Source organism: Juglans regia, chromosome 5, assembly GCF_001411555.2.
Source record: "Juglans regia cultivar Chandler chromosome 5, Walnut 2.0, whole genome shotgun sequence".
Taxonomy (NCBI): Eukaryota; Viridiplantae; Streptophyta; class Magnoliopsida; order Fagales; family Juglandaceae; genus Juglans; species Juglans regia.
The window spans coordinates 12,749,889-12,764,115 of NC_049905.1; the positions used below are offsets into that span (position 1 = coordinate 12,749,889).

The 14,227-nt window shown below is 39.6% G+C and overlaps 1 protein-coding gene across 3 annotated transcripts in view; it reads right to left on the reverse strand.

The window, feature by feature from the left end:
- Positions 1–14,227, reverse strand: part of LOC109006950 (vacuolar protein sorting-associated protein 26A-like) — a 36,197-nt gene that overhangs the window by 3,161 nt on the left and 18,809 nt on the right. For all 3 annotated transcript variants that reach the window (XM_035690479.1, XM_035690480.1, XM_035690481.1), the window contains exon 8: positions 1,812–1,878. In XM_035690479.1, coding sequence (XP_035546372.1) covers positions 1,812–1,878 — 67 coding nt within the window. The remainder of the gene's footprint in view (positions 1–1,811; positions 1,879–14,227) is intronic.

Genomic DNA, 14,227 nt, shown 5'->3' on the forward strand with positions numbered 1-14,227 from the left:
TGGAGGAATACAGCAAATTAAGCAATGCAGTAAAGGCATTTACCTCCCAGTTGGATAAAGCTTACATTCTACTAAGGGAAGCCACTAGATATCTCCAAATGGTCCACCATAGAAGCATCTTTAACAAGAGCAACACCATACACATTGAGGGAAACTTCCTTCAGAGCCCTGTCTTCATTCACACCACAATTCATGCCAGAAACTAACCCTAAAGCCATATCCCACCTCAAATACAATATGGCGGAACCTTTTTTTATGCTTTTCCATGAACCACTCCCTGAGGCCCTAGAACCTTGTTAGAATACCATCCACTCCACTGGCATCCATATTTAGAATCTACTACATCCCTCCACAAAGCCTCTCTCTTTCTGATAGTGCCAAAGCCACTCTCCCAAGAGTGCACTTTTAAACAAGAGCAAATTCCAAACTCCCACTCTGCCCTCAGAGATTGGAGAACATACTTTTGGACCAGCTTACGAGATAGAATTTGACCTCTTCTTCTAACCCACAACAGAGAAAGTTTCATTGTAGATTGTCTAGATTGTTAGCCATACTACAAGTCGGAAAGGAGACATAATACATGGGTAGATTAGAAATAGTGCTCTTAATAACAATAAATTTCAATCCCCCTTAGATAAACACATCATCTTTCAACCAGTCAACCGATGCTCGATCGTCTCGATAATCACATCCCAAATAGCCTTAACCTTGAAAGTGGCTCCCAAAGGAAAACCCAAGTACCTAGATAATAGGACACCTTATACCCTAGAATACCAGCAAGGTATATTGTTTCTAGATTAACCCTCAACCCTGAAACTACTTCAAGGCATAAGCATTGTAATGACTCAAAGAAGGACCAATCTACATCTGGGCCCATACTCTAAAAGTACTTGCCATCATTATAATTGGATCCTCTTGAAAGCAGTATAAAGGGCTTGAACTTCTCCCTGCCAAGCAATGTAGGATCCTCATTCACCAACTTCCTATACATAATCTGAGATATTACAATCTCTCCTCTTAAATTTTCAGTGTCCTTGTCGGGAAATTCCATCATAGGTGGCACAGCTCAAGTCCAACATTTTTTTGGGATTAGTTTTGATACCATTTGAAACGACTCAAGGAAGACCTAAGCCACATACAGGCACATATTCCAAAAGGACTAGTCAATATCAGAATTGGAACCCGTTTAAAGCATTATAAAGGACTAAAGCAATGTGGGATTCCCATTCACAGACTTCCTATACATAATTCAAGGTATTACAGGAATAAAGAACACAAACAGAGAAGGTGATTTAGGTTTGGCCCCACAGAACAACAGAGTATCATTGGCAGACATAACATGTGTTAAATTAAGGACTGCAAAATTCCTAGATCCCAAAGAGAAACCAGAGAGAAAACCTCTTCAGTGGAGTATAAAAGTGCACTGTAAAGATACACTTCTCAATCAAAGATCGTCATTTTCCCCCAAAAGTGCATTTCTTTAGTAAGTATAAACGGAACTCCGAATTGATATGATCATAGGCCTTCTCAATATCTACTGTTTAGAACACTCTAGGCTCTCCACATCTTAGCCTACTATCCAAGCTATTGCTCTCTCAAGCCAAACAAAATGAGTATGTGGAGATAAAGAGAGCTGCAGGAATAATAGTCTCAGGGATTGAACACGTGTAATAATATTGTGTCAATGCTTTAACCACTCACTAAAAGTAGAGCGCAATGACTAAATACGTAGTAAAAGTGGTAAAATCTCCATATTATGATAGACAACACAGTTATTCAATATATCGTTTTTAGATACATGAACAAGTTACCACAAAATCCTGGCACTCCACAATGTTGCTGATATAATTTCGACCAATTGTCACTTTCAAAATATACCTGCAAGATTGTAAGAAACATAAGAGGGGTAAGTTCTTTTTTTATTTCATTTTATTTTCAATTATTAAATATAATGAACTATATCGAAGAAAGGAATATGGAATATGCAGTAAACGTACAAATTGCATTACAATCTGAAACCCACAAGGGCAATGAAACCAGAAAATGATTAACTAGTGGCTACCTAAAGTATTCATCCAATATATATTTAACTGATTCCAATCCAACTCAACCCACCTTCAAGTAACTCCTTCACAATCTTCTCAATTTCTGAAAAAATGGATATCTATATGGCCTTATGGCCTTACAGAAAGAGGAATTGCCCCTTCCTTCAAATTAATCTGATGATCTCTACTTCTGTTTGGAGGAAGCCCTCTTGGTTCTTCAAAGACTTTAGTATACTGCTGTAGCACAGTTTCCACCTTTTGATCAATGTCTTCCACTGATTCATCATATTTATTTTGCACAATCTGCAAGAACATGCCCTTTCTCTCCACTGTTGTTAACTGGCAGATTTGAACATCTTGAACAATCTCAGAACCACTAGGATTCAAGCCTTTTAAATTCACTGACTTATCACCATCTTTAAAGGACATAGTAAGGAAATTAAAATCCCACAATACAGGCCCCAAAGTGTTAAATACCCAAGTCGATGGATGCTTGTAATGGATGAAGATGGAATGTAGAAGATGATTGCTGTAGTAATAAACAGAATGCACGGAAGGTGTTTGATGAAAATACCATGAGAGATTTGAATTGCTACGGGAGTACTTTGAGGGCTCCCAACCTCCTTACAATGTAATTCTTACAATCAGATTCTTCAATGCCATTCCTCTCCACTCACTTTTCTCTTTATGCTTACAATTTCTCTCACTTGTAACTAACTCTCCCAATTGATAAACTAACCTTACTGACTATGAAATTGCAAATGACAGACACAGGTTTTAACCTCAACCTTGACTCCAACGCACCGTTTGAAGTTACTAACTTAAACGGTGCGTTTAACATTTATTAAACGCAGCAACTAAAACATAAAACGCACTCACCCCCTGATTAATTCGAAACGCACGCACACTGCCCCCCATTCCACTTGAAACGCACACACACTTCACGATTTCTCTTCCAACGCACGCCACCGACTCAGTCTTCAGGATCGCACTACGCACCGTTTCCCTTTCACCTCTTTACGTCGTCGTTCCGAGTTAAACTTCAACACTTAATCACTTCAGCCTTTGTTTCTTACTTCCAGTTCGACGCTCCTTAGTTCTTAGCTCTAGGGTTCTTCGCTCCTTGTCCCGAATCCATCCGCCGGTTCATGACACAAAGTCCTCAACCACTGCATACCCAGTACAACATCACAACCACCCAATGGCAACAAGAAAAAATCTGTCACAAATTGATTTCCTTGCACCTTAAGATCCAGCCCTTCCACCATTCCTTCACTACTCATTCTGTCACCATTAGCCACACGAACTTCAATCAACTGATCATTACCAATCTTCAAGCCTGCCTTCTTGGCTATTAAAGGATCAAGGAAGTTATGAGTACTTCCTGTATCCACTAATATCACCACAGAACAACCATGTGCCAATCCACTCAACCTCATAGTCCTTGGACTTAGAGCTCCAGCTATTGCATGTAAAGAAATCTCAGGAGTTTCCTCATTCTTATTCCCACAATCTCCACTTACTAACACTTCTTGAGTCAATTCTTCCACTTCATACTCACTGTTATCAAACAGATCCATTCCCTCCAAAAGGTAAATTTTAGCTTTCTTACAATGGTGATTAGGATTCCACTTTTCATCACAAAAGTAGAACAACCCTTTTTCTCTTCTCTCTTTCATCTCTAAGGGACTAACTCTTTTAATAGTAAAAGAGCTTTTGAAATTATTGCCTTTGTAATTCTGGACAGCAGCTTGTCCAGTAACTTGCTTATTGACATTAACAGCAGTATTAGAGCCTCCCGGTGAAAAAGGCACAAATGGAATATGATTACCCCTTCCTCCACTATTGCCACGGAGACTTGTGACATATTCCTCCTGAATCTTGGCCAAACCAAATGCTGAACTCAAACTATTAGGATGCAACATACGAATTGGCAACCTAATCTCATCTTTGAGTCCACTAAGAAAGCAACTCAATTTATAACTTTCAGACAGCCCTCTCAATCTATTTGACAGCACTTCAAATTGAGACTTATAAACTAAAACTGTGGAAGTTTGCCTCAATCTAGTAATTGCCTCCATAGGATCATCATAAGAGGAACTACCAAATCGAATTTGTAAAGCTTCTGTGAAAGAATCCCAAGAACGAAAAATACCTGTTTCTTCAGCATCTTGAAACCATACCAAAGCACTCCCTTCCATATAAAACGAAGCCATCCAAATCTTCTGTGCTTCTGGCATAGGATTCAAAGCAAAATAGTGATTTGCTTTACAAATCCAACCCGTTGGATTTTCCCCATCAAACCTAGGGAAATCCAGTTTAATCGACCTGAACTGCATTCCACTATTGAGAGCAGAGTTGTCATTACAATCTTCATGGCCTTTCACATGACCATTTCGAGATCCACTTCTGCCTCCTTTTACTGCCTCCAGCAGCAAATCCATCTTTGAACTCAACTCATCCAACACTCCTTGATGATCTTCCACCCTTTTTTCCTGCTGTTCTTGGTTTTGCTTCAACCCAAGAATCATTTTTCTAAATCTTTAAAACGTGTGCCTTCCGCCATAACCCCAAAAAAGAACTGCTCTGATGCCACTTTGTTATGAACCCAGTTATAGAATTGCAGCAGAATTGTGAAACAAGAGAAGTAAGAAAGAATATGATGCAAGATGATAGAAGAAAGAATAGAACTCTGGTTTTCGAGGAACCAGTACCTCCAAGAATGCAGAAATTGCATAAAACTCTTCAATGAATATTTCATTACTTCCGTATCCTTTTTATACATGTAAAGCTAAACTAATTCTGTTAAATCTGGTATTTCTGTTACAATAAGGGCATCACAGTAATTTCTCACTTAATGACCACGTGCTCCTCACATGTACAATTAAAGCCTCTTACGCTACTTCAACTTCCAACTCCTTTCTTCATTTTGCTTCAACACCCTTTACAGATGCAGTAAAATAATGGTCTACAGGCTATCCACTCCTCGCGCACATCACTCAATTACACCAATGCATCTTTTTCTCAGATTTTTCATAATAAGAATCTTCTTGAGAGATATTATCCAAGCAAAAATGCAGCTCTTGGAGATACCTTAGTCGTATTCTATTCCAAGGAAAGGGGGCATTATTATGAAAAAATAATGAAATTATTATTTTCTTGAATAGGCACATACACAATGAAGGTGATTTGAGTTTGTCCAACAAAACAACTGGGCATCGTCACCATGCAAAACATATGATAGATTGTTTCCAGAAGTCATGCCCCGACTAAAAAACCAGAGAGAAACCCCCAATCAACAGCCACAGATAACATTCTACTGAGCACTTCCATGACTATGACAAAAGGCTTAGGAGACAACAGATATCCCTGTTGCGGGCCCCGTTAGCTCTTAAAGAAACAGGAAGGAGTTCCATTCACTAAGACAGAAAAACATAAGGCAGAGATACAATGCTGAATCCACAATTGCCATTTTTCTCCAAAATCACATCTCCTTTAGAAATATAATAGAACTCCAAACTGACGTGATTATAGGCCTTCTCTTTGTCTACTTTATACAACACCCCCGGATCTTTGGATCTAAATCTACTATCTAGACTTTCATTAGCAATAATGATTCGGTTTAGGATTTTTCTCTCAAGCATTTTGAGGCTTTGAAATGAGCCATTATTTTCCCCATTGGGCAAAACAATGGATCACCAACAGGCTCATTCTAGCCGAACAAGTTTTTTTTTTATATAGATAGAAAAACATTTCCCAACTATTTAAAGATAGCCGAACAATTTCCCAACTATTGTTTTGTAGCCAAACAATTCCCAACTATTTAAAGATAGAATTTACAATAATGTTTATTACATAAGCAAAAAGTAATCTCAATTTTACCGTCATACTATTGCAAAGCCACAAACTTGCATGGCAACAGAAATTCAGGTCATCCTTCTTCATTTGAATCAGCAATAAATTATATGTGAGGCCATGTCCGAAAAATTGTAGTTTGGTAAGGGGTTTGTAACAGAAGTGGTAGTTTGATGTACCTTCCCCTAAGACATAACAAGTGGCACAAACCAGATGCTACCAAGAGGAAGAAGAGATGGTTGATTGACAATTCTGAGATCTTTGAAAATGCAACTTAAATTAAAAATCCACCATACTTTCACAGGTAAGATGGTAGAATGGACCAAAAAATCTTGTGAATCATCTACTTCCCAATCATTTATTTTGGGGAGAGAGAGAGAGAGAGAGATGCAAACCAAGGAACTGGACATGCTGATCATACAAGTGGGAATGGAGCTGAATTTGCACAAGACCCTTTGTCACTTCCTAGTGGCCCAATTACAAGACTTAGAACCAAACGTTTCAAGGAAGCAATTGAAGAGGCTAATTAGCATGCAGAAATGTGACCAGCATGGTCTGACCATTAAAGGGCGTGAATTTGTTGAGTTTCAAGGATATTAAATAGGAGAATGAACTTGGTCTTGGCTGGGTATGTTAAATACATTGAATTTAGTCATTTTTGGCTGCCTCTAGAAGTCCAAGAGACCTAAAAAACGTGGGGACTTGTTTATGTTAATATTTGTGTTGCTTTTAAAGCTGTAGTTATGACTTTACCTATTCTTGGAGGGTTGTTCCAAGTATATAGATGGACATTACGAATTTTAATAGCAGATTTGGTCTTCAAAAAATTATTATCATTGTGAGGTCATGTGTTCCTCTTGGTTCTTAAAATAACTCTTGAACTTATCAAGTTAATCTTGTAGCGTTCAAACACCAAACTTATCACCTTGATTCTTGAGAGATTCTTATGATTTCTTGGTGTGGCCTTTCAATCCTTCGTAGCCTTGGTTCTCATCTAGTTGGGTGACGGGTCAAGGCTCAACAAATCTTGTCTATACGATCTTGGGGTTCCAAGCCATCATTGTTATCGGGTTTCATCACAATTGTTGGTGGAGTTCATATCATTTTGGTATCATAGTGAAAAAGAAAGAGAGAGGATTTCGGCCATAGGCAAGAGAGGAAAAATTCAATTACATTGCAAAAAAAAGTGAGATCAAGAGAGCATTATTTTCACACCAGCCTCTTATTGTACTCATGTACAAGGAGGCTCTTTTATGTACTAATGATCTCGTCGGTGCTTTGCCGAACGATATTGTTTCTCTTTTGTAGGAGTTTGAAGATGTCCTTCCCGAAGAGGTACCTTATGGTTTACCACCAATCCGAGGGACTAAACATCAAATTGATTTCATACCTGGTGCATCAATTCCAAACCGACCTGCTTATAGGAGTAATCCTGAGGAGACCAAGGAACTTCAGAGGCAAGTAGGTGAATTATTGGAGAAGGAGTATGTGCATGAAAGCATGAGTCCTTGTGCGGTTCCGGTGCTATTAGTTCCTAAGAAAGATGGAACATGGAGGATGTGTGTTGACTGCCGAGCCATCAACAACATAACGGTAAAGTATCGTCATCCCATTCCTAGATTAGATGATATGCTGGATGAATTGCATGGTTCATGTGTCTTTACAAAAATTGATCTTAAGAGTGGATATCATCAGATTAGGATGAAAGAAGATGATGAATGAAAAACTGCTTTTAAGACTAAATATGGTTTGTATGAGTGGTTAGTGATGCCTTTCAGTTTAACTAATGCTCCGAGTACATTTATGCGTTTGATGAACCATGTTTTACAAGCATTTATTGGCAGATTTGTAGTTGTGTATTTTGATGATATCCTAATCTATAGCAAAAATTTGAAAGAACATGTAATGCATTTGAAATCTGTTTTGGAAATTCTAAGGAAAGAAAGGTTGTTTGCTAACCTCAAGAAGTGCACCTTTTGCATGGATAAACTTGTGTTTCTTGGTTTTGTTGTTAGTAAGAGAGGAATTGAGGTGGACGAGGAAAAGATGAAGGCAATCTAAAAGTGGCCAACGCCTACAACAATCAGCCAAGTGAGGAGTTTCCACAGCTTAGCTAGCTTCTATAGACGGTTTGTGCGTGATTTTAGTAGCTTAGCCGCCCCTCTTACTGAAGTCATCAAGAAAAATGTGCCGTTTAAGTGGGGGAAAGAACAAGAAAATGAATTTAGTCTGATCAAAGAAAAGTTAACTAATGCACCTTTGCTTGTTTTGCCTAACTTTGCTAAAACTTTTGAAATTGAGTGTGATGCTTCAGGAATAGGTATTAGAGCTGCTTTGATGCAAGAAGGCCGTCCAATTGCTTATTTCAGTGAAAAGTTGAGTGGGGCAGCCCTAAATTACCCCACTTATGATAAGGAGATGTATGCCTTGGTGAGGGCTTTGGAAAATTGGCAACACTACCTATGGCCAAATGAATTTGTGATTCACACAGATCATGAATCTTTGAAGCATTTGAGAGGACAACAAAGATTGAACAAATGCCATGCCAAGTGGGTGGAATTCATTGAAACATTTCCTTATGTGATCAGATACAAGCAAGGTAAGGAAAATGTGGTGGCTAATGCATTGTCCCGAAGGTATGCTTTACTTTCCATTTTAGATACAAAAATTGATGTAGGATAGAAATGAGAATAGAAATAGAAGTTGAATCATAGCAAATAGAGAAGAAAGAACCAGAAGGAGAAGAGAAGAAGAACCAGAAGGAGAAGAGAAGAAGCTGAAAGCAATAGAAATGGAGATTGGAAGGAGGTGGCTGCGCAAGCACACAATTCTTAATTCTTCAACAACTACCCTTCAATATTTCGTTACAAGTATTTAAATAGGAAAATAACAAAACCCAAGTAAACCTTAAAAAGGTTATGGGCTAAAGCCCAAGCCCAAGCCTATTAAAATAAAGAAAACATAAGTAAAATAATCAAAATAACAGTAATAAAAAGATATCCTCATCAACTCTCCCGGGGTGGGAAAAACTCGACTCCGTCGAGTGAACAAAACACAATAAGGCTGCAATCAATCACCCAACCATAAGCTAAGTGGTTGAGCAAGCTTCTTCCAACGTCCATAAACACGAATGAGAGGAGGCCTGAATCTGGTATCCCCATCAACGCTCTCGGAACGGGTGGACGGTGATCCGGGCAGGAGAAGATCTGGCTGACTCTGATAGAGCTCCAATAAATTTGAATCAAGCTGCTGAAGTGTCTCTCTGGGATCTACCCAGCGAACAAGGAAATGCTGAACCTCTCCATCATTGGTCAATACCATCTGTTCATCTAAAATAGCATCAATTTTATCTTTGTGTGCTGTGATAGATGGTATTGGAGTAGGAATAACGAAAGGGTCAAGGTCAAGGTCAAGGTCAAGGTTCACAAATGGAGGTAGAAAAAGATCATTGGAGGAATTGAAATGGCCTTTGTAAGCAACTAAGTCCTCAGCATTGAAAGTAGAGTGGCAATCAAAATGTGATGGAAGATCAATAACATAGGCATTTGGATCAACATGCTTTAAAATTTTAAAAGAACCAGCACTACGTGCTTGCAATTTTGGAACGGATCCAGGTGGACGCCGTTTCAATCTAATTCGGATCACAACATAATCCTCAATACACAAATCAACTCGAAGTTTATATGATGCATTACTGGCTTCATGTTGTTTATTGATCTCAATATGCGAATCATGAAAATGTTGTACAAATGCCTTAACTGATGCAGACACACTAGCATGTAGGGACATGAGAATAGGATCTAAAAGCTTCCTAGGGTTATAACCATGAACGACTTCAAAGGGACCCATGCCTAAAGACCGATTCACAGAAATGTTACATGCAAAGTGAGTGGTAGGGAGGATCAAAACCCAATCCCGAAGATTGTCCTGGACCTCCATAACAACCACAACAAACACAACATAGTTACCCACATGTGTATGCTCACACTCCGTAGGGCTAATGATATTCAGTCCTTTTCGTTCCACAATTGTTTTTGCTTGTTGTGAACCAACAGGTTTTGGAGGTAACGGATTAAGGTGAATCTTCTTCCCATTAAACACAAAGGAACATGAATTGGATCGACCATGGATGGTTACATCCAAGTCAAACAACCAAGGTCAACCAAGAATGATATGACCGACATCCATAGGAATGACGTCACACCATATATGATCCTTATACTCTAGGAACTGGATGGGCACCAAACAACGCTCTTTTATAGCTATGGAAGAAGCATCGACCCAAGAGACACTATACGGCTGAGGGTGAAGAACTGGCTTCAACCCAAGACGTGACACAGTAGCCACAGAAACCGCATTAATGCAACTACCACTATCCACAATGATTTTACAACCCTTATCATTGATTTTGATAAAAGTATGGAAAATGGCATGACGATGCCAATCATCAGTATCTTTGGACTGGGTAAGGGTACAACGAACAACACTTAACCGGAATGTGTCGAGAACAAAGGGCATAGAACCTAGACCCACAGGGAGGGTCCGAATGCAACCTAAGAAGGCATCTTCATCATCACCTAAATCACCAAACTCCTCAAGCTTAGGCTCATAGACTTGATCTTCTAACGATTCATCAACTGTACCCTCATGTTCCTCAATGACTAGGGTTCGACTAGGACAATTGGAAGAAATGTGGCCAAAACCCTTACATTTGAAGCACTACAAGCGGGAGGAAGTCCTTGGAATTTCAGGACTTTTACCCTTATTTTCCCATGCGGGGGAAACATTAGATGGTGGAGGTCCTAAGAGAGACTTAGAGGAAAGGGTGGGCGCTGGGGTGATGGAAGGGCGGTTGTCACCACGCCTTCCATACGGAGTCCTCATAACCGACTCATAGTCTCGGACTAAAGAGTAAGCATGGTCAAGTGTAGTGACACCCCGAAGGACAAGCTCGCGCCTAAGATCATCTTTTAAGCCTTGTCTAAACCTACTCAAAGTCATGGCCTCATCCTCAACTACATGACATCTCATTCGTAACTCATCGAATTGAGTAACGTACTCAGTCACTGGCCGATTGCCTTGTGTGAGGGCATTCCATTGGTCCAATAAATTACCCCTATAAGATTGGGGTAAGTACTTCTCTTGAAGGCGGCGCTTCATTTCTTCCCAACTCCTAACAGGAAACGCATGACGCCTCTCAAGAAGATCCTCTAAACTTTCCCAAAAGAGTTGGGCAGTACCAATTAATTTCAAGCTAGCGAATTCAACTCTCCGATCCTCAGGAACCCCATACCAAGTAAAGAAACGATCCATATCCTTAATCCATTGAGTAAAAACTCGAGGATCTAAACAAACATCAAAAGTAGGGGCATCTAACTTGATGTTTCTAAATAAGCGCTCTTCATGACGAGTAGGAGACTGAGTACCCTGACGGTAATAGTCTCGTCCTCGCTCACGATCATAATCCCTACCCCCACGATCATGTCTGACATGTTGTCGATCACCTCGTCGACGACGATAGCATCTATTTTGGGACACTTCAGAGTTGTCAGACGAATGAGGGAGTTCCTCAAAATTGTTCAACCTAGCAGCTAGGTCCCTGTTCTCCTCACGAGTAGCAGCCATCTCAGTTTGGACAGTCGCTAATTGAGTTTGTACATGTTGCTGGTTATTGGCTAGTTGAGCTAATTGTCGAGTGAGGGCATCAAATTGGGAAGGATCCATGGTAAAGGTACTGGAACTAGAGGTGACAAGACGACCACTACGCAACTGCATGCAATGCAACACCCACTAAATGAAGTGAAATGGAGATCAATGAACAACAAATGCAAGCAATGAAAATATCAACCTGAGCAATATTTTTTTTTTTTTGGGATTACGTAAATCCAAATACGGCAAGCAACTAATGCTGATATTTAAAATGACAAAGCAAAGACCAAATACCAATCAAGAAAATTCAATCACATAGGATTTTTTTTTTTTTTAATAAATAATGAAAAGACGAAGAACAAAGGTATGGCCTTATGAAGATGAGAGAATGGGAATAAAATTAACCACGGAAACTAAATCAACAAAGGAGATCCAACCAAGTGGGTCTGGAAAATTTATTACAGGTAGCACAGCACAGAGAAAACAATTGATACAATTTTAAAAATAAACCGATTGTATAAAACCAAATAAAGAGATAGTAAAACTCCCCTTTTGCTCGTGTTGATAGCTGTGCGCAGTCGGCTAGCTTCGTTTGCTGGCACCTGGTTTCTGGTTATCTCTGCACTGGGGTTGAGAGGAGAAAACGAGGGAGAAGTAGACGTCTGCCTCAGGTCTAGTGGTTTCGGCGAAGTCTGCCTCTGGTCTGATGGTTCGGCGAGGTCTGTTTTTGCACCTGTTGTCTCTGGGTATCTCGGCACTGGGTGTTTCGGGAGAGACCGAGGGGTGGTATCTCGGCATTGGGTGAGACGGAGGTAAGGAGAGGCAGTGACAGCAGTACTCACGGAACCGAGACCGAAAGATTTACGGTGAAGAGATGCAGCGAGACCGAGATGATGAGATGGACAGAGGTACCGAGACAGAGTGTGGTTTGTTTCATCGGGATGGTCTGCTCAGGAGGTGCGGCGGTTTCACTTGGTTGTGTTTTGGCTTGGATCGAAGGGAACTCAGGTGGGTGGGTTTTCGGCGCTGGTTTTCGGAGGAAGGAGATGAAACGAATAGTGCTGGGTGTTTTGTCAGCGTGGTTCGGTATTGTTTGAGAAAACAATAGAACCGGCTCTGATACCAATATGATGTAGGATAGAAATGAGAATAGAAATAGAAGTTGAATCATAGCAAATAGAGAAGAAAGAACCAGAAGGAGAAGAGAAGAAGCCGAAAGCAATAGAAATGGAGATTGGAAGGAGGCGGCTGCGCAAGCACACAATTCTTAATTCTTCAACAACTACCCTTCAATATTTCGTTACAAGTATTTAAATAGGAAAATAACAAAACCCAAGTAAACCTTAAAAAGGTTATGGGCTAAAGCCCAAGCCCAAGCCTATTAAAATAAAGAAAACATAAGTAAAATAATCAAAATAACAGTAATAAAAAGATGTCCTCATCAAAAATGCTTGGCTTTGAATACATTAAGGATTTTTACGCTCAAGATTCTGATTTTGGTGATGTCTTCAATGCATGTGAAAAATTGGCGTTTGGTAAGTTTTATAGGCATGATGGATTTTTGTTTCGGGAAAATAAACTGTGCGCCTGTGTTCTTTGCGTGAATTGCTTGTGAGAGAAGCTCATGGTGGTGGTTTGATGGGACATTTTGGCATAGCTAAGACTTTAGGAATTTTGCATGATCATTTTTTTTTGGCCTCATATGAAACGTGATGTGGAAAAAATCTGTGAGAAGTGTATCATGAGTAAACAGGTTAAGTCTAAGTTGAAACCTCATGGTTTGTACACCCCTTTACCAATACCTAGTGAACCTTGGACTGATATTTCTATGGATTTTGTTTTCGGTTTACCTAGGACTAAGAGGGGGAGAGATTCAGTTTTTGTGGTGGTAGATAGATTTTCCAAGATGGCATACTTCATTGCATGTCATAAAACTGATGATGCATCACATATAGCTGATTTTTTCTTCAAAGAAATTGTTAGATTACATGGTATGCCTAGGACCATTGTTTCTGATAGAGATGCGAAGTTTTTGAGTTACTTTTGGAAGACTTTGTGGGGAAAGTTGGGAACTAAGTTGTTGTTTTCTACTACTTGTCATCTACAAACGGATGGTCAAACTGAAGTAGTGAATAGAACTTTGTCTTCTTTGTTGCGTGCTATCATTAAAAAGAATTTGAAAACGTGGGAAGATTGTTTGCCACATGTTGAATTTGCTTACAATAGAAGTATAGATTCTGCAACTAAGTTTTCACCATTTGAAATTGTTTATGGCTTTAACCCATTGTCACCTTTGGATTTAACTTCTTTACCTTTAAGTGAACGTGTGAACTTAGATGGCAAAAAGAAGGCAGAATTTGTAAGATGATTCATGAAAAGGCACGGCTGAACATTGAAAGGAGGACTAAACAATATCTCCAGCAAGCCAACAAGGGACGCAAGAAGGTAGTGTTTGAACCAGGAGATTGGGTTTGGTTACACTTAAGGAACAACCGTTTCCCAGAGAAACGGCTTCAAAACTCCTACCTCGGGGTGACGGACCATTTCAAGTAGTGGAACGCATCAATGATAATGCCTACAAGCTTGACGTAACAGGTGAGTATGGTGTCAGTGCAAGTTTTAATGTTACTGATTTGTCTCCTTTTGATGTAGATGATAATTTGAGGACAAATCCTTCC